The 25,999-nt window shown below is 38.5% G+C and overlaps 1 protein-coding gene across 1 annotated transcript in view; it reads left to right on the forward strand.

The window, feature by feature from the left end:
* adgrb2 (adhesion G protein-coupled receptor B2) overlaps positions 1-25,999 on the forward strand; it is a 695,462-nt gene that overhangs the window by 427,632 nt on the left and 241,831 nt on the right. Inside the window, 1 exon segment of the mRNA XM_034161569.1 lies at positions 18,220-18,263. Within this exon segment, the coding sequence (XP_034017460.1) occupies positions 18,220-18,263 (44 nt within the window).

Genomic DNA, 25,999 nt, shown 5'->3' on the forward strand with positions numbered 1-25,999 from the left:
TTTCTATTGATCGTTATAAAAACAATGATAGTTACAAGAAAGATTTATGAGGGTTTTTTTTTTCCCCACCTTGTCTGATTTTCAGTGAGTCACCGGTTTCATACACCAAGCTGAATGCATTTAAACAGGATAGAAGATTTGAGAAATTCATTTAATTAGTTTTCAATCTTCTGAAAGACTAATCTGACAAATAGGGGAACGTTAGGTATATTTACAGGCCTACTTTAGGAACTGCTACCTTCTTTATTTAAACATTGGGAAAGAGAGAAAAAGGGATATTTAAAACACACACACACACACAAGCTATCAGAGAACAATTGTGAACTCCATGTCAGGTTTAGACATTAAAAATGCTTGGCCTTTGTCCTGGTGATAATTTGTCTATCTTTCTTGATATCAATTTTAGATTTATGGCTTCCTCCTTGGTTGACAGACATTTACGTCATAGTGATGGATGTGGCTCACTTAAAAGGTGGATGATGTCACATTTTTGTCAATGTCTCCCAACTCCATCATTTCATTAGGTCTGATCCTGGGGTTCTGTTGGACCTTTGGGACAAAAGTTATTTAATTTCTGGGTGTTAATTTTGGGCTCCTTCCTCATTGATAAAAAAAAAAAGTCTGCAGTCCCAATTTTCTTACATTTTTGTGAACGAGTGTACACTTATTCATTTCACCATAAATATTTTCAAGAAGACTCCTTGGGATGAACCTGATGTGTGGACATCTAACATTTATCCAGAAATATTGGTTTAATTACATTTTTTAAATCTCTCTCTCTCTCTCAATGCGTTTAAAAGCAAGAAGCCACTGGTTCTGCAATTCTGCCCTTAAATTCAGACAAGGATTCCCCAGACAGACAGACAAACAGACAGATATTCCTTCAATTTATGGAATGAATATTGGCGGTAATACTATTGGTGTATGCACTGTAAACTGGTCATGTCAAGCCAGGTGTGGCATTATGCACTTGTATTGCATTTCGTCATACCCACCACCCTGTGGAACATCCTTGGATCCTGGATGAGAACCACGCAGCCAGAAATGGTCCAACACCACCTCTCAAATATAGCCATCTATCGGACCCAAAACCAGGTGAAAACATAGCCTTTTCCTAATTTCTGGTGGTCCTCACCATTTGGGCACATTTCATACTAACTAACATCCAACCATGGCCATAATGTGAAATCCTCTTACAAGTGATTCTCATCTGAGTACACCTTACAGTATCTACCCTTCGGACACATAGTCACGCTAGCTGTACCCAAAGATCTCATAAAAATGTAGTACCAAGATATGTCATCATAGGATGACATATTGGTCATCGGTTAATGCCCAAGTGTCACAACCCATCCAGTAAGACAAGAAGTACCAAGATCCCAGCGACTTTGACCTTTGCTCTCCAGCAAATACACAAGCTATTTTTAAAAACAATCGCAAAGGCATGACTGCATAAGCTCATTCAAGGCATTTCATGATCTCACAGCCCCACAATCAGTTTTCAAACTCTTTTCAGGACAACCACCAACCAGGTGTTTGATTTCAGAGGTCTTATGCTGAAGATATTTTTTTTTTTTCAAATCGTACTCCAGCCCCCTTCTTTTTTAATAAACAGGTGTGTTGATAGTAGCCGTGTGTATATGTAATTCAGTCAGGTCTCAGAAGAGCAGCAGAGTAGGACTTCATAGGCTGGGAGGCCAATTAAGAACACCAGGGGCTGCATGTGTTTCTCTGTATAGAAATGCAGTTGTGTCAGGGAGGGTAGCCGATGTATAACTTCTGTGAAATCCCATTGTGACTCTTGCGTGGATCATTGTTAGCTACTCTGATCCATGTGGTGCAGCTGAAAGAACAACAACTCATAATAACTTTAAATGCATTTAATGCAGGTATTCAAGCAAAATGACAATAAATTTTTCTTATTTCATATTTATGAGTTTATTTAAATGTATAAGAATTTATTTGGTTAAAAAATAATTGCAAATTTGACAAGTCATGTCAGTATTGTACATTTGTCCCATAATTTTGCAACTTCACTTTCCAGTGTTATTGTTAATACTGTATATTTTTTTCCCCATGCAATGTCATATTATCACAAATGGAATGTTTTTGATTTAAATTTTTCTAAAAGAAGTACTACAAACATCTCAAGCCATTTGTAGTTGTACACGTTCAAGCTCGATCTTGATTAGTTCCTGTGGTGTTTCAGAGGCAGAGACAGACTCCGATTCGACAGTGTACTATGTTAGTGGAGCCATTCTCTACAGAACACTGGGTAGCATCTGTACCTGCTCCAAAGTGAGTTTCTTTCATTCAGCATGTAATTATTGTTCAATTTCAAGTTTCTCATACTCTTACCTTCTACCTTTCCCCGACTTCATTGTTATTTCTGCAGAGCTTTCTTTCCATGAGCACCTCTTTGTTTCATCTCCCTTATACATCTTGTAGTTATGTGATATTTTTTGTTTCCTTTCTTTGTGCTTCTCTGTTTCTCTGCATCTTCTCTCTAACTAATTCCAACTTCCAGTTCTGTGTCGGTCTTTCTTATTTCATCTCAATCACATCTCCACTCTCCTTTTGCCTGCCTAGTTATCACACAGAACTCTCTGGATCTCTCAAGAAAGTACATTTCCCAAGATTTCTTTTGGAGTGTGTGTATGGTCCTTGATTTGCTATAGGCCTAATGGAGCTTGATACTTAGAGAGAAGATCTTTGGGGAAAAAAAGAATAGAAGTTATGAGGAAGTGGGAGGTTGTATAAAAGGGCCAGGGTGATATTGTGTTGTGTTTGCCCGTCGGCTGTCTTATTCAGGTCAGTGCTCTTGATTGTGGATGAGTGCGGTCTGTTACATTGTTCCTCTCCAGTTCTGCTGAATGCAAATAGGTCCAGGCCAATGCTTTAACTTTGATTTGGCTTCTCACTGTCTCATTGTCCCCCAAGATAAAAACCAAAATCTCTTCAAAAAACATTATGAGAATTGGGTTTTCCTGGGTTTTTTTGCAAAAGCCGAGGCATTGACTTTGGAAAATGCAATGAATGAATGAACACCCAGAGCTAGTGATTGCAAGTTAACCTCCTGTATGGGTTGGACTCATTTACTTATGCTATCATAATTGGATAAACAGATTAAAATTTGGTTATATTTGATGCACCGCATCAAAAGTACAAGCCAATTTGTTTTACATTTTAATCTACATAATAAGATGACCGGTTTTTGTCTTGCTTGTTTCTTAGCTCCTCTCTCAAGTGCAGTGTAACACTGACGTGAAACCAGCTTAAACCCTTATAAACCCCTTTGCACATAGCAGTGGCGTCTATCACAGCTGTGGGCACAAATTAGCTGAAATTCAATCAGCAAACTGATGACTTTCACATTAAGTATGCAGGGAGAGGCCTGAGGTGGGTGTGTGTGTGTGTGTGTGTGTGTGTGTGTGTGTTGGGGGGGGGAGCTGTCATAAACCTTTGTTCCTAGTGTGGAATCCATGACCCGTCCGAGTGTTAACTAAGTTGAAATTCTATTCAATCAATCAATCAATCAATCAATCAATCAACATTTATTTATAAAGCGCTTTACAGCACCGACTGGTGTCCAAAGTGCTTAACATTAAAAACACAAATTTACAAAATAAAACACATATAAAATAAAATTTTAAAACAACACATAAAAAAAAGAACATAAAAATAACAGAACATGTCACCTCCCCACTAAGTGTTAAAGCCAGTTTAAATAATAAGTCTTTAACTTAGATTTAAAAAGTGCTAGGTCAGGATAGTACATACTCAAGAGGTAGCTCATTCCACAGTCTGGGACCAGCTACCGCGAAAGCATGATCACCCCAGCGTTTATATCTTGACCTTGGAACATCTAGAGTAAAGCTGGCCAGACGCCCCTAACGTCCTACTGTAGGTGCGCAAAGTTACAATTTCAGACAAGTAGGGAGGTGCAGGCCATAAATAGCTTAAAAACAAACATTAAAATTTTAAAATCAATTCTAAAACGAACTGGAAGCCATGGAGTGAGTATAGGATGGGGCGCAATATGCTCACGTCTAGAAGTGTTGTCAAAAGATGAGCAGCAGCATTCTGCACCAACTGGAGACGCACAAGAGACGACTGATTAATGCCCGCATAAAGTGCATTACAATAATCAAGTCTGGAGCTGATGAAAGCATGAATGGCCGTCTCAAGATCACGTCTACTGAGAAAGTGCTTTAATTTTAGCCAAGAGCGAAGTTGGAAAAAACTAGCTTTGACAACAGAATTTATCTGTTGATCTATTGGCAAACTGTTGACTTGTGTGTTAATTATGCAAGGAAAAGGAGCAGAGAGTGGGCATGCTCCTCTGGCATTTTGTTAATTTGCCCCAACTGGACAAGTACAACACTGGTGTAACACTATTGTAAACCCCTTTGTTCATACTGTGGAGTCGTCACCCCTCGTGTACACTAAGTTGAAATTCTATTGGCAAACTGGTTATTTACATGTTAAAGTTGCAGGGGAAAGCCTTGGGGCAAGGACAAGCTCCTCTAGTAATTTGCCACTATGAAGCAGCATAATAGTGGTGGCAACTCTGTCATAACCTTGCGTAAACTTGTTTGTTCATAGCACGGGGTCTATGACCACTCTGGGAGTGAGCAAAGTTGAAATTCTATTGGCAAACTAATAAGTTGGGGATAAGCTCCTCTAGCATTTTGGTATACACCACCAAGGAGCACCATAATAGTGGCATAACTCCCGCCGAAACCTTAATAAATGTCCTCTGTGCATAGTACAAAAGTCTATGATTAATACTGGTGCAAACAGATGATTTAGGTGACAGAAAAAAGCGCAAATATTGTGCAACTCTGATGTAAACCCAGCATATAGCCAATGTAAAACGCCTTTGTGCATAATGTGAAGTTAACTAATCTGGGCAGAAACTCAGTTCAAGTTACCAAACTGGTGATTTAAACATTAAATCTGCTCATTTACCATTATTGGCAGTGTGACATCTTATGATATCAGTATTCCTTTCAAGGGATCCTGTCATCTGAAATAACCAATCCAGTCAATGGCTGCACATAGCACAACTGGCCACTTAGACTTGTGTGAAGCACGTTGAGGCAGCTTTGTTGTGATTTGGTGCTATGTGAATGAAATAAATTGAATTAAATTTTTACTAACTTTACCAACCCCTAGAGCAAGCACACAGGCGACAGTGGTAAGGAAAAACTCCTGATGATTTAAGGAAGAAACCTCAAGCAGACCAGACTCAAAGGGGTGACCCTCTGCTTGGGCTATGCGACCAAAACATTTGATGATACAAATATACAGGAAATTTGGGAGTCTATGCTGTTGAATAGGATGGGACGCTTGAAGAAGATGACACCCTCTACCACTTTTGGATGGAGCCTCACCTCAACAGAGGGGGGAAAAAAGATTCAGGCATCAGAAAGACAACAAATATATTATAATTTGTCAGAAATACTAAAGTGATTGTGGCCACTAGCCCTAAGCTTCACTAAAAGACCCAGACTTTAGATAAAGTTAAGGCCGTGACCCACTCTGTTTACTAAAAAAAAAAAAAAATTAGAATGGTAAAAAACATATTACCATACTATGCCATTATGCTAGCCATACGAAAAGGAATATAAGCTGTCTTAAGTCTGGACTTGAAAGTCTCCACAGAATCTGACTGTTTTTTGATGCAGGGAGATCATTCCACAGAACAGGAGCACAATAAGAGAAAGCTCTGTGACCCACAGACTTTTTATTCACCCTAGGGACACAAAGTAGTCCTGTACCCTGAGAACACAGAGCCTGGGGCCGGTACGTTAATTAGGTCAGCTAAGTAGGGAGGTGCTAGTCCGTGAATACTTTCATAGGTTAATAGCAGAACCTTAAAATCTGATCTCACAGGGACAGGAAGCCAGTGAAGAGATGCCAAATTAGTTGTAATTTGGTCAAATTTTCTGCTTCCTGTCAAAGATCTGGCAGCACCATTTTCAACCAGTTGTAGACCCCTAATGCTGGACTGTGGTAAACCAGAATAGAATATTGCAGTAGTCGAATCTAGAAGAAACAAATTCATGAAGCAGGTACTCAGCATCAGCCATAGACAGGATGGGTTGAATCTTCGCTATACCATGTACCTGTCTGCTGCCTGGACTTTTCTTTGCTTGTCATAGGGAATCATCTTATTGTCACATGCACCTTGAATTTAGAAACAAGTCCTGCCTTTATCTCATCCACATATGTGTGGTTGAAGTTACATGTAACTTGCAATGACATTTCAAAAGGGAGTGGTGGCAATCAAGGCTACTTGTGTGAATGTCTATGCGTGTGTATGTTTAACGGTATAATCCTTTACGGGTTTCATTGGTGAAAACAAAAAGAAAAAAATGCCAGTCTGGACCATGCAGCACAATTCTCACAACACAACATTGTTCTTTGTTTTGTTACAGTCCGCCTGCTGTAATCAACTCTAAGATCCTCACTGTGACAGTACGACCGGAACCACAATCCACCGAGTCCATGGTGGTGGTGGAGCTCTCACCAATTTTTAATGTAAGTTTTGAAGCAAGACAAAGAGGGAAAAAAAAAAAAAGTATTTCTTCATGCAAACATCAGTCTTTTTTCATGCAAATTACATACTTCTGCTGTAGAACAAACGGCTCCACAGGAGCTTTTGATACGATTCGGCTCTTACTTCCAGCGGTAGTTTTATGGGAATGCAAGGAAGATCACACTTTCAGATTCATTGTCTTAATTTTGCCAGCCATTGTAGGGATTTCCTCTAATTAGCTCACTTCTAGCAACCAGCTGTCTTCTGTTTTGCCAAGTAATATCTAAGTGTCTTACATGCACATCAACAACAACAAAAAAAAGCTCTACAAGAACCATTTTCAAATCCAAGGGATTGCAAGTTTAATCTTATATTCAGCAAACAATGGAAACTGAATTTATTTAAAGCATTAAATGGCTCCTCCGTCCCTGCTGACCCATGTTTCCTGTGTTCCGTTGGTAGTGCTGCATGCTATAAAAGCTCCATAGTGCTCAGCAAAATGCCTGAATAAACGTGGCCCTTTTGACTTCCATATATCCAAGTGTCCCCTGATACCTATTGGTTTTATATTACAGTGTCCTGTGTTATTATAAATGACTCGTGGGGTGTCTTTAGTGGAAAGGACAGATTCCAAGTTTAATGAGAGACACTCTTCACAACTGCAATAAGATATGGCTTTCATTAAGCATTCTTCTGTGTAAAGGTGGGTATACAGTTCTCAAAATAATGGTGAATATTTAATGGTTCTCCTGCAGATAAACAAAATGCACATTGTACATGAGTGTATACAAATATCTTGCAGTGAGAACTTTATTTGACATTGTGTAAAGATATCCAGTAATTACAGGTTCCTACTTAAAATTAATGTTCTGGCCTGTTTATGGTCAATTAAACGTACACAAGGATGTCAAGAGCTTGGTGTCTTGAATCATCTTTTCAAAATTTAAAGCATATTACTTTTTTCATACTGACTGGTAACTACAGCACATTTTAATTAAACTATATATATATATATATATATATAATACCCCCTTCCCGCCTTCTCCTTATAGCCTTGGGGCTATAAGGAGAACAAATAAAAATGCAACCTTTGCTTGCTTGAGCCAATGTACCAGCTACATTTTCTTGTGGCCACAGTAACATGAAATTGATCAGACTTTCACCAAATTTAAAGTAAACATCCTAAATGGGTGAATCTCAGTAGAGTTTGTATCTAAGCATGATTGGGTTGACACCATTGTAGGACCACCAACTTTTCTGAGAAGTGTATTGATTATTTTTTGGCCAATATAACTTCAAAAAACTTAACCTGAATTTCACCAACTTTGAAAAAACTTGAACTGGAGATCCTAAATAAGCTCATCTTAGAAGAGTTTGTGTTTGAGCATGGTTGGGTTTGGCCAAGATCTGTCCATTTTATTGAACATATTGGATATTCTAGGTTCTCACCCTGTTCATGAATGTAAGTGCAGATACCCTATGAAGGAACCCTCATTTCGGCACTAGTATCTGTGATTTTGTTATTTTGGTCAATAAAGAAACATAAGTGTAGGTGAGGATAAGAGCATAAGTCAACTGGCCTCGTCTTTCTTCACGACTATGGTCTGTTATACCATCCGCAGTACCCCAGACATAGCACCGATATTTTGATTGCTCTCTCACTCCATCTTACCCAAACGTGTGAGCAAGACCCCAAGATACTTGAACTCCTCTCTTGGGACAAGAACTGTCATCTTTCCCAAGGGGACATTTGACCCTTTCCCAACAAAGGACCATTATCTCAGGTTAGAAGGTGCTGATCCTCATCACAGTTGCTTCACACTTAGCCTCAAACCTGCTCAGTTTGCACTGGCGGATACTGTTTGATGAATCCAACAGAACCACATCATCAGAAAAAGCTTTAATGCTTCTTGGCATTTCATTGGACCTGTTCCCTGATTGTCAATCTCATTATTTTGAACATCACAACCATATTTTTGTTATTGAAAAACAGTTCAGACATTTGTGGTGTAATACTAAAAGAAGAACCACTCCTGATGCATTGAAGTACAATTAGCTGTGTACAGTACCATTACGGTCTGTAATTTTGCCCTCCACATCTGCATTGCTTCATAATGCTGCTGATGCATTGTAAACCAGCACTGCTTGGCTTTATAATACAACCCCTGGCAAAAATTATGGAATCACCGGCCTCGGAGGATGTTCATTCAGTTGTTTAATTTTGTAGAAAAAAAGCAGATCACAGACATGACACAAAACTAGAGTCATTTCAAATGGCAACTTTCTGGCTTTAAGAAACACTATAAGAAATCAAGAAAAAAAGATTGTGGCAGTCAGTAACGGTTACTTTTTTAGACCAAGCAGAGGAAAAAAATATGGAATCAGTCAATTCTGTGGAAACAATTATGGAATCACCCTGTAAATTTTCATCCCCAAAACTAACACCTGCATCATATCAGATCTGCTCGTTAGTCTGCATCTAAAAAGGAGTGAACACACCTTGGAGAGCTGTTGCACCAAGTGGACTGACATGAATCATGGCTCCAACACGAGAGATGTCAATTGAAACAAAGGAGAGGATTATCAAACTCTTAAAAGAGAGTAAATCATCACGCAATGTTGCAAAAGATGTTGGTTGTTCACAGTCAGCTGTGTCTAAACTCTGGACCAAATACAAACAACATGGGAAGGTTGTTAAAGGCAAACATACTGGTAGACCAAGGAAGACATCAAAGCGTCCAGACAGAAAACTTAAAGCAATATGTCTCAAAAATCGAAAAATGTACAACAAACAAATGAGGAACGAATGGGAGGAAACTGGAGTCAACGTCTGTGACCGAACTGTAAGAAACCGCCTAAAGGAAATGGGATTTACATACAGAAAAGCTAAACGAAAGGCATCATTAACACCTAAACAGAAAAAACAAGGTTACAATGGGCTAAGGAAAAGCAATTGTGGACTGTGGATGACTCGATGAAAGTCATATTCAGTGATGAATCTCGAATCTGCATTGGGCAAGGTGATGATGCTGGAACTTTTGTTTGGTGCCTTTCCAATGAGAGTTTATAAAGATGACTGCCTGAGAGAACATGTAAATTTCCACAGTCATTGATGATATGGGGCTGCATGTCAGGTAAAGGCACTGGGGAGATGGCTGTCATTACATCATCAGTAAATGAACAAATTTATGTTGATATTTTGGACAATTGAAAGGATGTTTGGGGATGATGAAATCATTTTTCAAGATGATAATGCATCTGCCATAGAGCAAAAACTGCAAAACATTCCTTGCAAAAAGACACATAGGGTCAATGTCAATGAGCAGATCTGATTTGATGCAGGTGTTAATTTGGGGGATGAAAATTTACAGGGTGATTCCATAATTTTTCCTCAGAATTGAAGTGATTCCATATTTTTTTTCCTCTGCTTGGTCTAAAAAAAGTAACGTTACTGACTGCCACAATCTTTTTTCTTGATTTCTCTATAGGTTTCTTAAAGCCAGGAAAGTTGCCATTTGAAATGACTTTAGTTTTTGTGTCATGTCTGTGATCTGCTTTTTTTCTACAAAATTAAACAACTGAATGAACATCCTCTGAGGCCGGTGATTCCATAATTTTTGCCAGGGGTTGTAGTATGTGAAATGCAAACATTTCTGGTGGCACTAGGTAGAGTGTGACATATCCTTCAGCAAAGGATGATTTCCATAGAGTATTTTCTTTACATTACTGTTACTATTCACACTCAGTTGCACTCAATCAGTCGACTTTGAGTGTGACGTGCACAGGATAAGGCATGAGCATATTGGGTGCTCGAGCAGCTTTTTGTAACTTTGAAAACATACAAGTAACAGTACTAATTCCTACATCTCTTATACAGCAAACATATGTTGTTGGGCAGCCCAAACATAGACAAGACTGTGTAATTAATAACTCCCTTGTTCATGGCTCTTTTCACACTTGTAAATGTAATTGAATTCACTTAGAGTTCAAGTTCAAAAGGGAAAATATACACATATATAGTCATGTTTTACTACTACTACACAGTTGTACAATTAATTGAAAAAAAAAAAGAGGAAAGAGAACACTTTCCCAGATGGTGTTGGATAAAATTGAGTAATGAGTGGAAAACACATTTTAATTTCATCTCATCAAACTACACACCAAAACTGTCCACAAGGCTGGCCAAAATTGTTCTTCTGCTGATCTGTCCACATCGGCTGATGTGATGCAGTGCTGTGGCAGCAGCTGTATTTGGCCTTCACTTTCACAAAGGAAGGAATGGGGGCGGTGGGGGTGGCAGCACTGTGTCCCTGTCCATGGTTGTATCTTTACCAAGATGACATCTGCTCCAGTCACTTCCCTTATGCACATGTTTGTGATGTCCCAACACTGGGACCAGTAAACCACATGCTGAGTGTCACTCCAATCCACATCACCTCTTCCAGCCATACTTCATTTTTCCTGCACATGCTGCCATTGATTCATTGTGCTGCATATCCTTGCATGTTTGGACCTGTTATCTGTAATCTTGAAGCATATCTCAGGGAATTTTATCTCTGGTGTTCATTTCTAATTTCACCTCAGTTTGTAAGAGTTTTGGCATTCACAGATGTGCTCAATCTGTGCATTGCCCCCTTTAACATCAGTGACCAGCTTGGAGTATTTTGGGGTTAGTTACTCTGATGGTTAAAGCCTTCCCATTCTTCTTGGCAAAAATGCCTCCAGTTTCGTAAATTCTGGGCTGTCCTGCATGAACTGCCACATTTGAGATCTCCCCAGAATGGCTCCAATGATATTGCGGTCAAGAGACTAAGATGGCCACTCCACAACCTTCACTTTATTCTGCTGTGTCCAATGACAGGTCGCCTTTGCCTTGTGTTTTGGATTGTTGTCATGTTGGAACCTCCAAGTATGTCCCATGCGTGACTTTCCAGGCTGATTAGTGCAAATTTACTCCAGTATTTCTGTAACATGCTGTCATTCTCTTTGCCATCAATTTTTACCAAGTTTCCTGTGCCTTTGTAGCTCACACAACCCCAAATCATCAGCGATCCACCTCTGTCCTTCAATAGTAGGAAGGATGTACCTTTCATCATAGCCTGGTTAACTCCTCTCCAAATGTAATGTTCATGGTTCTGGCCAAAAAGTTCAATTTGGTCGGATCACCCAAATGACTATTCTCTGTGCTGTTTGCTGTATTGTAAGTGGGATACTTCATGGAATTTGTTGTACTTATGGCTTTCTTCTGGTGACTCGACCATGCAGCCCATTTTTCTTCAAGTGCCACCTTATTGTGCATCTTGAACAGCCACAACTTTTTTTTTTCAGAGAGTCCTTTATTTCAGCTTAAGTTATTTATGGTATTTTCTTTGCATCCCGAGCCATTTTTCTGGCAGTTGTTGCTGAATTTTTTGTTGGTCTAGGCCGTGGTTTGGTTCCAACAGAATCCCTCATTTTCCACTTCTTAATTAGAGTTTGAACACTACTGATTGACATTCCCAGTCCTTTATACCACATTCCTGTTTATTACAGTTCAATTACCACGTATTTGAGAATTCTTTTGCTTTCCCTATGACTCAGAAATGTCAGTGCAGCACTGGATGAACGATGCAAGGGTCTGTCAGGAGCTCAAAAACTCAGTGATATTTTATACACACACTGCAGGAAAATAGATCACAGGTGAGGATAGTTACCTTTTTTTTTAGCCATTCAAACCTGTTTGTGTCAACTTGTGTGCATGTTATCAGGCCAAAATGCCAGGGTCTGTGAACTTTGATAAGGGCCATTTGGGTAGTTTGTTGTCATTATGATTTAAAAAGAGTAAACACAGTTGTTGATTGGCTGCACAGAACCACTAACCATAATAAAGCTTTTGTGTTTTTTGTGTTCTGTGAAAATGGCCAAAAAAAAAAAAAAAAGAACAAACAAACAACCACCACCCAAAAAAATAAATAAATAAATAAATAAAATAAAATTTTGTCAGTTAATTTCAGTTGTTAATATACATCATTACTGCATTTCAGGGCTACAGTATGTTCCAAACATAGTTGGGGTGCTAAAGCGTTCACCACTGTGTAATGTTGCCATTCCTTGGCACAACACTTCGAAGATATTTTGGCATTGTTTTGGATTCCAAGTGATGTAGTGTTTCAGGTGTCCTATGATTGCAACGGTATGGCGGCGTTCCATTTCAAAAGGTTACGCACATTCTCTATTGAGGAAAGTCAGGACTGCAGGCAGGTCAGTCCAGTACAGCCATCATCTTCCTCAGCAATGCCTTTGAAATGTGTGCATAATGTTTTGCTTTGTCTTTCTGAAAAATGCATGAACATCCCTGAAAAAGAGATCTTGAAAGCAGTGTAGGATCCTCTAATATTTACTTTTCTGCCTTAACACACTGGCTTGCAAAAGTATTCGGCCCCTTGGTATTTCACACATTTTAATTTGTTTATGGCATTTCAAATACAAAAAAGTAAATCAGGCTTCTCAATATAAAAATTTCTCAAAGAAGAAGTTACAGGCTTCTGTGACTGTGATTGGAGAAATTGTGCATAGTGCATGCTTTGTATCCCTAGTTACACAGCTTCATGATGAAATGGTATAGAGGAAGGTTTTATTAAAAAGAAGACCTGAAAGTTCAGCTACAATGTGCCAGAAGGTACATCTGAGATGCAAGCCAAGAATTATTTTTTTGGTGAAAGAAAACCTTCCTCTGTACCATTTCATCATGAAGCGCATAACCGCGGATACAAAATGCCAAACATGCCCTATGCACATTTTCTCCAATCACAGCCAGAGAACCCTGTAACCTCTTCTGGGTTGTCTGGATGTCTTGGTGGCTTTCCTCACTCTTCTCCTTCTTGCACAGTCACTCAGTTTTGAGAACTGTCTGCTCCACACAGATTTACCACAGAGTGCTATACCGTTTGTGTTTCGTCATAACTGATGCAAATAAAGTTCAAGACATATTCAGTGACTTGGAAATGTTCATGTATCCATCCCCTGACTTGTCTGAAGAAAACTGACAATTAAACTGATTAATTACAGGTATTATACCAAAGGGGCTGATTACTTATGCAACCCATCATCTTGGCTTTTATATTTTTAATTAATTTATATCAAGTTTCAGAGATTTACTTTCAGTTGAGTCTAAGGAAGATAATTTTAGAAATTTTATTTTGAGAAGCCTGATTTACATTTTGTATTTGAAATGCCATAAACAAATAACATGCATGAAATACCAAGGGACTAAATATTTTTGCAAGCCACTGTACCTCCATTTTGTAATGCTTGACTAAGGTTTCCCAAAGTAATCCCTTGCCTAGGTTGTTATATCAGCTATCGATGAATGAGTGTTCTTGATACAGATCAGAGAAGTGTTTAGCTTGGCTTGCACCTTTGCCCTTTACAGAACAAAATTCATCCATATTTCTTCAAACATTGAATGATATTATGCAATGTAGAGTGAGAAATATGCTAATTCCTTCCCATTTCATTTGAGGAACATTGTTTTTAAGTGTTCCATTCTCATGGATTTATTGACAACCTGGAGATCCTCTTTCCATCTTTGCTCTGAAAAGACTTAACTTTTAGTGAATGCTGCTTTGTACAAAATCATAATTGCAATCACTTACTGTGTAAGATTTGAAGGGATTTGCATATGTTCTCCCTACACAGTGCAAAATATCATTCAATGATTCAATGAATCAGGAAGAAATTGCTTAAAAGGGCAAGGGTGTAAGCTTAAGCTTATCACCCATGATACAGTGATGTGTAAAAGTTTGTGCACCCGTTCACCTTTTAAATGTTGTAAAACTTATGACAAAAAAAAAAAAAAAAAATCAGGCTTTTCACATTATAGTTTCTAAAATAATGCCTGTTAAACTCACAGTTAAAGGTAATCTCTACATCATGAATTGAAAAAAAAAATCTAAAAGCCAAAATGATGGTGTGAATAAGTAAGTGCAGCCTTTAGTAGAACAGATAGTTAGCAGTACCTGAACTTTCAATTCTTCGAGAAAATCCTTCCTCTCTGCCATTTCTTGATGAAGCTGTATAACTGGTGATGCAAAATGCAAAACATGCACTATGCACAATTTATCCAATCGCAGGCACAGGAAAGAATATCTTTAGGGTTGTTTTGTTGTTTCGGTGGATTTCATCACTAGTCACTTTCTTGCAAGATCACTCAGCTTTTGGAAACTGCAACCTCCTGGAGTGATTTTCTATAGAGTTGCCTTGGAAATTCCCATGTTTCCATCCCTTGACTTGTCTGAAGAAGACGGGATGTTATAATGATGGTTCACGTGAGTTTTATATTAAAGGGTGCACTTATTTTATGGCATTTATATTTTTATTTCTTTTAATTCACAATGTTGAGATTACTATTCACTGTGAGTGAAGGTCATCATTTTAGAATTTTTTTTATTTTATAATATAACATTAATAGTCATTTTCATTGAAAGGAGTTGATTTAACACTATGACAGACTAACTTCACCACAGTGCTTGTTGAACAATAAGTGTGAGACCAAATGTATCCCAGCAGACTGCTTTACTTTACAAAATGTACTTTGTAAATCAGTCCAAAAATGGACTTTGAGATAGATTGTGATCCAGTTGGTCACACATAGTTGAAAAAAAAAAACAATCTTAAACAATATCTACATGAAGTAAAGGTCTTTTGTGATTCCCAACCACCAACATAGTTCAGTTCTTCTAGAGTAACGTATGTCTCCTGATTAGGATAGATATTCACAGCCAATATTCAGGAAGCCTTTTGCACACCAATGTGCAATTCTCAGATGGTTGTAAATACCTACAAGAAAACCACACGTGTCTGAGAGTGACATTAAACAAGTCTTGAAGCTACGCACCAATATTACTGTCCATAAACGCTGCTTTTGGAATATATACAAGGAGCCCATATTGAAAGGTATTTATTAATGCAGTGCTGAAAATCTGCAGAAGTCATGCAAGGACAAGGGCCCCACTTATGCTGTGTCGTAAGTCAAATGGCATGTCCTCTTAACATCCAGGAACACTAGGAAAGAACAAATAAGCACCGTCGTGGTCGTCAAATCTGTCGGCTACCTTCTAATCTGTATTTTGTACATTGCATCATCTGTTTGCGTTTGGTCTGGCGTTGTAGACATTCCAGATTTCACATATTCTTGGAATCCCACAATCAATCGTGAACCACTCGGAAGCGGAGGTTGACCTTGCCTTTGGAGAAATTAATCCAGACTTTACATCTACTTTAACACTGCTCAGAAAACATTCACATGGTGTTCAGAATTTTTTTTATTCCCCCCCGACTCCAAATGTAATTTGTTGCAGTGAGTGGGCATCATCTTTACCATTAGGTGGCGCTCCTCCATTTTGGTTGAGCAGAGGTGAGCCCAGTTTGTGTCATCGAGTGGCACAGAGAGGATCGGGTTTTCTCATCTTCAATGCGGTGGATAAATGGCACCTCTGTTGTGGGTACTTGATCGAGTTAACAAGGGGGTCGATCAGTCTCACTCTCAAGGTCCGGGAACTTATTGAGCACTCGGTTATGTTTCTCAGACTGAGACTGGAGTTCCTTGTTATGTCAGCTTGATCAATCACAATCTAGTTGTGGCCAAATGAAGCGTACAGGTGATGGAGACATATGATGCTTTCATCAGCGTTGATAATCGGTGAATCATGTCGTGACCAATCAGGTGAAGATAATGATCCCGGCCTTCATTACCTCTGCCAACGAAGCTGGAGGAGGTTATGTTTTTGACCCAGTTTGCTTGTGAACAGCCTGGAGCCCACAATTTTTCATATGTATCGTTATGAAAATTTTTACTGAAGATTAATATCCTGATAGGCAAGATGTGATTCAGCTTTCAAGGTCAAAGTCAGGAAAAATCCTGTTCTTTAACACAATCTATTTAAAAAAAAATTCATAACTGTCAAAAAAGAAAATTTCTTTCATATTTGATATAGTTATGTAGGATGATATCCAAAGTTTGATCTGGCTCTGATCCAGATTTTGTGGCCAATTAAATTTAACATTTTAATGTATATTTTACATTACATATGCCCGTCACTCATGTTTTAAAGTGAGGTGCAGACCAGCACTCACCATCGCCTGACAAAGTTTGTGGATTTTGTGGACATTTAATTTAATATAGAAGAGCACATTGGTGTACATTTTGTATGATATCTCAATCAAAAGTGCATCAATTGCTCTTATTTGTAACAGTGACGTTAAAACTCGCACTCTCAATGAATAGACTAAATTTGATCTGTATCTGATCTGTATTGTGGATTTAGCAGCTGTTTGATTTCAACATTAAACAGTCCTTTTGATGTATATTTTGTACATTTTAGCTCGTGAAAAAGGCAGCACAGTGGATTATTGGTTAGCACGGTTGGGTCACAGCAAGAAAGTCATGGGTTCGAATCCCACCTGTGGCCTTTCTGTGTGGAGTTTGCATGTTCTCCATGTGTTTGCGTGGGTCCCACATTCAAAGACATGCAGGTTAGGTGGATTGGAAACTGCATTGTCCGTAGGTGTGCATGTGTTTGACTATATGTGGCCCTGCGGCAGACTGGCATACTGTCCAGGGTGTACCCCACCTCATGCTCTATGACTACTGGGATAGGCTCCAACACCCCACAACCCTTAATTGGAGTAAGCGGTTGAAGATGAGTGAGCAAGCTTGTAAAAAATCAACTCTTACAAGACTTTTACCTTGAAATTTTTTTTCCCAAGATAAAAATTTTATCTAATTTTACAGATTATTTTCAAGCCATACTTTGTATCTGTGATATTACAAGAGTAACCTATACATCACTGGTAACACAGTATAATAATCACTCATCTGGAGCAGCTCTTGATTTGCCAAGCACACATTTAGAAATATTGTCATTTTAACCGATCTAGCAAGCACAAAACGATTACAAAATGCAAGCAACTGTATAGCATAGCCTCACTAGGCATTTGTGCTGAAGCAAGCAGATGCAGAGACCTTAAGCAGGACCAAGGGAATGCAGCAGATTAGTGGCACCATTAGATGGCATTTGTGCCATGTTTATGTTCTTGCTGTTGGCACTGACTGTGCCTGGTGCAACATTGTCCCTCTTCTGTACATGATTAAGCAAATGCCTTTGGAATTAATTTATGCATCTATTATGTTTCCAAGTCAAAACATTGTATTTTGTGTATAGTTAATATATAGATTGAGTACTGTGAAAGTTCATTGCAGGTGCCATTGCATAGTATTATGTGCACATGCAGGTTATGCATTGCTCCTCCAATGCCTATCTCTTAGTGTTATGGTTGTTTACTGTAACTAAAGCATTCAGATGCTTTCTGCCATTCGGTACTTGTGACCTCAACCTGCAGCATGGTATTATGCACAAAATGACTTCCTGTTTGTGTCCACCGCTCTCCTTCCATTGCTGGTGCACCTTGTACCTGCAGCCACAGCAGAAATTTGCTGTTCTGTCCTCCGACACTGATGCTTTCTCCATTTTCCGTTCTCTCCGCCAGTCTCCATCCTACTCTTTCATTGTCTGTTTGCCTCTCTCCATCACCCATGCAGCATCACTCTGTCGTCTTGCAACAAGCTGTTCTGTCTCACTGATTCTGCCGAATGGTAATAACAGCTTATCTTCTCTATCCCCTCTCTTATCTTGCAGGGTACATCTGATCCTCAGTGTGTAGTCTGGGACTATGGCAACCCGTAAGTGACTGAATAATTCTAATACTCTGTGTATGATATGGGGGATTGTTGTGCAGTAATGCAAATTCCTGTTTATCTAATTCTATGTGCTTGAGGTCAGACTGGTTCCTTGAAGTAAGTATCTGAAAATATTGTCACAATTTTCAAAGTGTTAAAGTTTTAAATGGGAAAAAAAAAAACAAAAAAAAAAACAATAAAGTCCTTCCATAGTATTTATTTGAAAATGCCATTGAGCCATTCATATTTTTAAAATAGCCATATTACAACATGGCTGCCAAGGTTGGTATGGCCAAGCATATTTTTCAACTCAACCAGAATTACTTCGGCACGGCAAGGGTGCTGCTGAAAACTATGTACCACTTGGTTCGATTCCCAGTCATGCTACCTGTCTGGGTCCTTGTATAAGACATTTCACTCTTATCGCATCCTACCACATTGTAAATGGGTACCATCCTTGAGGGAAGTAACGATGATAATTCCCCATTTATGGGGGAATTGTAGACTCTCATCCTCTTCATGCCATGATATACAGTAGTGTTCAGAATAATAGCAGTGGCTATGTGAGTAAAAAGATTAATCCAGGTTTTGAGTATATTTCTTATTGTTACATGGGAAACAAGGTACCAGTAGATTCTGACAAATCCAACAAGACCAAGCATTCATGATATGCACACTCTTAAGGCTATGAAACTGGGCTATTAGTAAAAAAAAAAGTAGAAAAAGGGGTGTTCACAATAATAGTAGCATCTGCTATTGACGCTACAAACATAAAACTATTATGTTCAAACTGCTTTTTAGCAATCCTGTGAATCACTAAACTAGTATTTAGTTGTATATCCACAGTTTTTCATGATTTCTTCACATCTGCGAGGCATTAATTTTGTTGGTTTGGAACCAAGATTTTGCTGGTTTACTAGTGTGTCTGGGGTCATTGTCTTGTTGAAACACCATTTCAAGGGCATGTCCTCTTCAGCATAAGGCAACATGACCTCTTCAAGTATTTTGACATATCCAAACTGATCCATGAAAACCTGGTATGCGATATATAGGCCCAACACCATAGTAGGAGAAACATGCCCATATCATGATGCTTGCACCATCATGCTTCACTGTCTTCACTGTGAACTGTGGCTTGAATTCAGAGTTTGGGGGTCGTCTCATAAACTGTCTGTGGCCCTTGGACCGAAAAAGAACAATTTTACTCTCATCAGTCCACAAAATATTCCTCCATTTCTCTTTAGGCCAGTTGATGTGTTCTTTGGCAAATTGTAACCTCTTCTGCACGTCTTTTATTTAACAGAGGGACTTTGCGGGGGATTCTTGCAAATAAATTAGCTTCACACAGGCGTCTTCTAACTGTCACAGCACTTACAGGTAACACCAGACTGTCTTTGATCATCCTGGAGCTGATCAATGGGTGAGCCTTTGCCATTCTGGTTATTCTTCTATCCATTTTGATGGTTGTTTTTTCATTTTCTTCCGCACATCTGTTTTTTTTTTTTTTTTTTGTCCATTTTAAAGCATTGGAGGTCATTGTAGATGAACAGCCTATAATTTTTTTGCACCTGCGTATAGGTTGTGCCCTCTCCAATCAACTTTTTAATCAAACTATGCTGTTCTTCTGAACAATATCTTGAACGTCCCATTTTCCTCAGGCTTTCAAAGAGAAAAGCATGTTCAACAGGTGCTGGCTTCATCCTTAAATAGGGGACACCTCATTCATACCTGTTTGCTCCTCAAACTTGACGAACTCACTGACTGAATGCCACACTACTATTATTGTGAACAGCCACTTTTCTACTTTTTTATTTACTAATAACCCAATTCCATAATCTTAAGAGTGTGCATATCATGAATGCTTGGTCTTGTTGGATTTGTGAGAATCTACTGAATCTACTGGTACCTTGTTTCCCCATGTAACAATAAGAAATATACTCAAAATCTGGATTAATCTTTTTAGTCACATAGCACTACTATTATTCTGAACACTACTGTATAGGGCTAAGCACCACCCTGATGGAACTCAGTGCATGTATAGAACTTCTTCGTAGTGAAAATGGCTACTTTTGGACACTAAGAACATCCATATTGGCCGATTCTGTGCAATTTAATATGCCAGAATAGCAGCCAATTTTCACTTTTTTGTTTTTCATCTTGAAAATTGAAATGGTTGAGGCTTTGTATGATCCTGCTTGGACCAATATTTGAAAGATTATTTCAGATTTCTGCAGCACTGTCTGTACCCATGTCAACCAAGTCACTAGAGAGGAACTAAGCGTATACACATCATATACTTTTTGGAATCTTTGTGATCAGACAAATAATGTGGTATAGTTTTCAATATGATTGGAGCAACTGTTAATTTTAACACCTGTGTAATTGTTCAGATGTCTCCTACCTGGCTGCCTATTGAAAATTTGGCTAATCAGTTTTTGTTTTAAGTAGTATTTGTGCGGAATTTGTTTTTTCCATTGCCATTTGCAGTCCTTTGTACATAGTGTTATCTGCTGCACTATAAACCAAAACAAGTTATCAGAACTCAAAAACATTGAGGCAATTCAATTTCAATGTATTTCATTTATAATCGCACCAAATCACTCCAAAGCTGTCTCAAGGCGCTTCACACAAGTATGGTCAAACCTTACCAACCCCTAACACCCTATTTTTTGGGGGGAATTTTTGACTTCATAAACTTTAAGTCAGTTGTTCCCAGAACTTAAAAGTTTTGATTATATGTCACTTATTCCTCAGGATTATAATTGTGTTCATTGAATAGAAGTATTTCCCTTTGGCTGCTCCAGTGTTCTTCACTCGGGGTTGCCACAGCAGATCCGAGGTGGATCTTGCATGTTGAATTGGCACAAGTTTTATGCTGGATGTCCTTCCTGATGCAACTCGACATTACATGGAGAAATGTGTCAGGGGTGGGGTTCCACAACCAAGTTCACTCACCACTTGACCACCAACACTGCTAAAGCATTCATCAAGTCAACTCATATATATACACACACACACACACACACACATATAAATTACTTAATTTAGTCAAGTCGTGCTTAAGTTATGCTTCAAAGTATTGCCTAGTTACTGATGTTGCCCTGATGTACTCCGGACAGGCACCGGAGTACATCAGGGACTTGATCCAGCCTTACAACCAAAGCATTTTGCAAAAACATCAAAGTTTCGGAGTGTTTTTTAATCATGGCTAAAGCTTTAAAAAAAAAAAAAAATCCTTTCAGTATTTGTCAGGAAAAGTGCTTTAATTCTACAAAGTGAGGAATTTGCTTTGAAACATAGTCTTTTGCCGAGCAACTCAGACATGCCTCACACACCTTATTAGTCTATTGTATTGGTAAAATTAAATAAATGGTCTACATTTATATAGCAGTTTTCCATCTGCATCAGACGCACAAAGTGCTTTACAATAATTCCTCACATTGACCCCAATGTGAGGGTGCTGCCATACAAGGTACTCATTACACACCGGGAGCAACTACAGGATTAAGGACCTTGCCCAAGAGCCCTTAGTGATTTTCCAGTCAGACTGGGATTTGAACAGTGGATCCTCTGGTCTCAAGCCCAACACTTTAACCGCTAGACCAACACCTCCCCTATTGAATTATTATTATTTTTTTTTATTTTGTACTTTTTTTTTTTTTTTTCAATTTTCAATATATATTTCGGTTTGTCAAGATTTCGTCTGGCTTTGGCAAGTGATTGTTATTGCATTGTGTGGTTAATGACAATTAACAGCAGTTTACAACTGCATTATACATATACATTCCCTGTTGCTCCCATCACCAGGCACATGTATGAATGTATGAGGTGAATAAGTGCCTGTATTGTTTGACACAGTGGACTTCATTTATAGAAGGTTTACAAGTGAAAAAACATGCAAACATACATATGACTGCACTCCCAAATACACTTGCATGCTGATTTGCAAAACGTGCATGATGAGGATTGAATCTTTAAAATGCACAAAATACTGTCTTTTGTCATTTTGGCCATTTGCTTTTATGCATATGCAACCCGAAAGGGTTTGTCCACATGTGCGCGCAAAATTCTTGGCAGGAATATGCAAATAGGGGAGGTTTGTTCAAGCAATGAGATTGATCATTGTTTAAATGAAATTTAGCAGGTGCTGGTTGCATCTGGATTTTGGCATTAATTTATCGTGCTTGATAGACTGTTATTCCAGCAGCAAGCAGCCGGTGTGGCCGCGTCACTCTGATCGCTTCCTCTGTCTTTTATGATGAAATAATGCTGAATTTATGTGGACATGATTGTTGTACTAAAGCTTCGGATATCTGTCATTGAGATAGATGAGGACTGGAGTGCAGTTTGAAGCAGAAACGGAGGTGATAATCCGTGAATCGTGGTTAATGATGCATGCGCAGTGAAGACAGGGCCGACCAATTTTTAGGGGAGGGCCGTTTGGTCGGCGACACCGGCCCTGTGTGTCTCGGATTCATGTGTTCAAAAATGGCCAATCCTGAACTCTGCTCTGAAATAAGCTTGCCAAAATGGGACAAAAAATCCAAGAACTGGTTGTAAAAAATGTCACGTGTGCACCCAAACATCGAGAAGTCATGGTGAATGCACACGTGCAGACGCAGCGACGGATGCTGACCCATGAAGGCGAACCAGCGTGGCATATATAAATAAAACGCAGTGTCGATGTTACAGTGCTTTTCCATTTACTTGTCTGTGCAGAGCAGTAAATCTGGACTGGAGGCGGGCAGGCGTGTGCTGTTAAAACAGGGACAGAACACTCTGCATGTGGCAGCCAATTGTTTGCTGGAGGATATCACCTCTTTCAGCCTGGCTCTCAGTAAACCTGAGCCACGGGCTTTTTGGTTTTGCAGGAGGCAGATGCAAGGTCAGGAATGCATAAGATGGAAACAGAGTGTGGCGTGCAGACTCGGTAGCTGCTCAGCAGCACTTCAGGCGACAAAAGAAAACGAGCACAGTGATGTGCAGAAATGAACGTCACAGAGGAGCCACACGTAATAATAATATTTTATGGAAAAAAAAAAAAAATCTGGCAGCTGTGGTTACCTGGGTAATTACTGTATGTAAAAACTACACTGAAAATGTAAATGGTTTTATATAAAATGTATTAATTTTACAGTTTACACCCGTAATTTTCAACAACAAAATTTAAAAAACTAGACTTTTAATGTCCCTTATGTGTTGAATTGGTATGGCCATGCTGTTATCAAAACATTTTTTTTTTTTTTTAATCTACACACAGTCCCTTCAGCTGCTCTCACTCAGGGTATCCACAGCAGATCCAAGGTGGGTCTGCATGTTGATTTGGCACAAGTTTTACACTGGATGCTGTTGCTGACACAGCATCACATTACATGGAGGAATGTGGCAGGGGTGGGGTTTGAACCAGGAACGTTCCGTACTGAAACCAAATGCATTAACCAATTGGCCAGCACCCCATTTAGCTCTGTCTTATTGATTAATAATTATTTAATTGCAAAATGAACCTATTCTTTATTTTTGCATGCTAATAATTACGATGCAAATATGGAACAGATTATTTGTCTATTTAGAAGATAAAATCTCTGCAAAAAAGGTCACCTTATGTTTAAATATCCTCAAAATGAGATTTAAACAGACACATCACCTCTTTTTTTCAAGCCCATAATTTCCAGTATTTTACTGTATTTGTGAAAATTCTTGTGTGAAGTCGTAAACAATGCTAAAATTCAAATTGACAGAAGAAAACAAAAAACATTTTAACTGTATTGTAAAGTTTTTGGTATTACGGTTTTTCTGTGTTTAAACTAGTCATTTGTAAATTCGACAATGGTATATGGATTATTTTAACATATTTGAACTGTTCAATTCACAGCTCAGCTTCGTTCCACATTTTTTTTCTTCATGTCACAATTTTACAGGATTTCCCTGTTAATTTCACAGTTTTTAGAGTATACATTAGGGCTGTTCATGTTATATAGTGAAAAAATAAAAGTTGTGACAGACTTTGGGCTACATTTTTTTGTTCCACTTTGGGATTTATAGGAACTCAAGCAGATAAGATTTAGAGTCCCCCAGAATGACACATTTTCTGCTCCCTCCGCTGGCAAGGCAACATCACCCTAACGGGACAAGACTGATGCCATTATTTTTCTTTTACAGGTTCATGTGATGGCTTCTAATCGGAAAAAGTGGTGGTTGATTGGTCACCCAGAGAAGAACATTACTGGAATTACTGGATTACTACATTGCTTGATTGGGAAAATTGTTGCTTTGTGGGGGACAGTGGTGGGCACAGTCCATTATCCATTATCGGATTATCCTTTTAGATAACTTTAAAAACCATTATCGGACCAATTATCTTCCGATTAATTTTTGTCTGATAATTTTTAGACTAATAAAGTTGAACAGCAACAAGCACTGTTAAAATTAGTTCAGCACCTACCTGTTAAAAGTTTTGTAACAGATGTACAGTTTTACCCTCTGCAAACAGAAGAGTGATGTTTCTATGAAAAACATCTCTATCCTCTGCAGATAAAGGAGAACTGGTTAAAAAAAATAAAATAATTTTCTTTAACACCAAACTGATATGCTGGCAATATCACCTAAGTCATCCAGAGGCATACATTTTTAACTTATGGTTCAAATTTTAACCAAACTAATTTTGGTTATTTAAAATTTAAGTTATTTAAAATTACTGTCATGTCTGAAGTTTTATAAAGTGAAAATATCAGATATATGTTTTAGTTTTAAAGTAATGTGCTAATTTTTAAGGTTTTGTGAGCACATGCTGTGCCCAGCAGTGCATTATGGGTAGGATTATGTAATCTCAGTATGCTCACGACAGGACAAATGCATTTCAGACACACTGTTCAGGCTCCACGAACAACAGCATTAAACTCTAGTGCCTAAAACTCTCGTGAATATATTATTTGGGTTTATAGACGTTGTTATTGTATTTGCCTTTGTTAAATTCCACGCATTTCAAATGTAGCAGACACGGATTATCTGTAATTTTGTTTTGGCATGTTTTTCAGGGCTCTACTGCCATCTACTGGCCAATAGTGTTCATGGCAGTATTCACCCTAAGTACTAAGCGTCTGGGTACCAGTAAATGGTAGTGTTCTACTCATTTTGACCCCGGTTATATCAGATGGTTGTCAAATCAACTTTTTGGCTTTGCAAATGGCTTTTTTTTTTTTACAAATTAAGTTTAAAAACAAAACAGCAGCAAAAAAAACAAAAAAACAACAACATTACAAGACAGCTCTGCAGTGTTTGCACAGGCACAGTACGAGAGGTTGGATGCTTGTAGCTTTTCAGCAGCAGGATAACCCCACGACGGCCGACCAGAATAATATCAGGTCAAAATCAAAAATCAAAACAATCAAATCAAAATCAAAACAGGTTTGATTTTCATTCGACCATACGATCGGCGATCAGGAGGTGGTCGTCAGATGTTAAACGCAGCTTGTTACTCCATGTACACTACACGATGCAGAACCTTAAACTCGGTCCAAAAAATTCTTGCATGAATGAAAAATCATCTGAAAAAGGGTTAAAACTCGCACAGTGTAAAGCCAACATTTATGTAGACAGTACAGAGTGCACGTTTTACAACATCATAAAATGTGCACACGGCACTAATAAATTGAGCGCACATTCTCTAAACATGCAAAACATTTTGCATGTCACTTTTAATTCTAGTAAAAGCCACTGTGGCGTTAAAACTCAAATTCAGT

Source organism: Thalassophryne amazonica, chromosome 20 (genome assembly GCF_902500255.1).
Source record: "Thalassophryne amazonica chromosome 20, fThaAma1.1, whole genome shotgun sequence".
Classification (NCBI taxonomy): Eukaryota; Metazoa; Chordata; class Actinopteri; order Batrachoidiformes; family Batrachoididae; genus Thalassophryne; species Thalassophryne amazonica.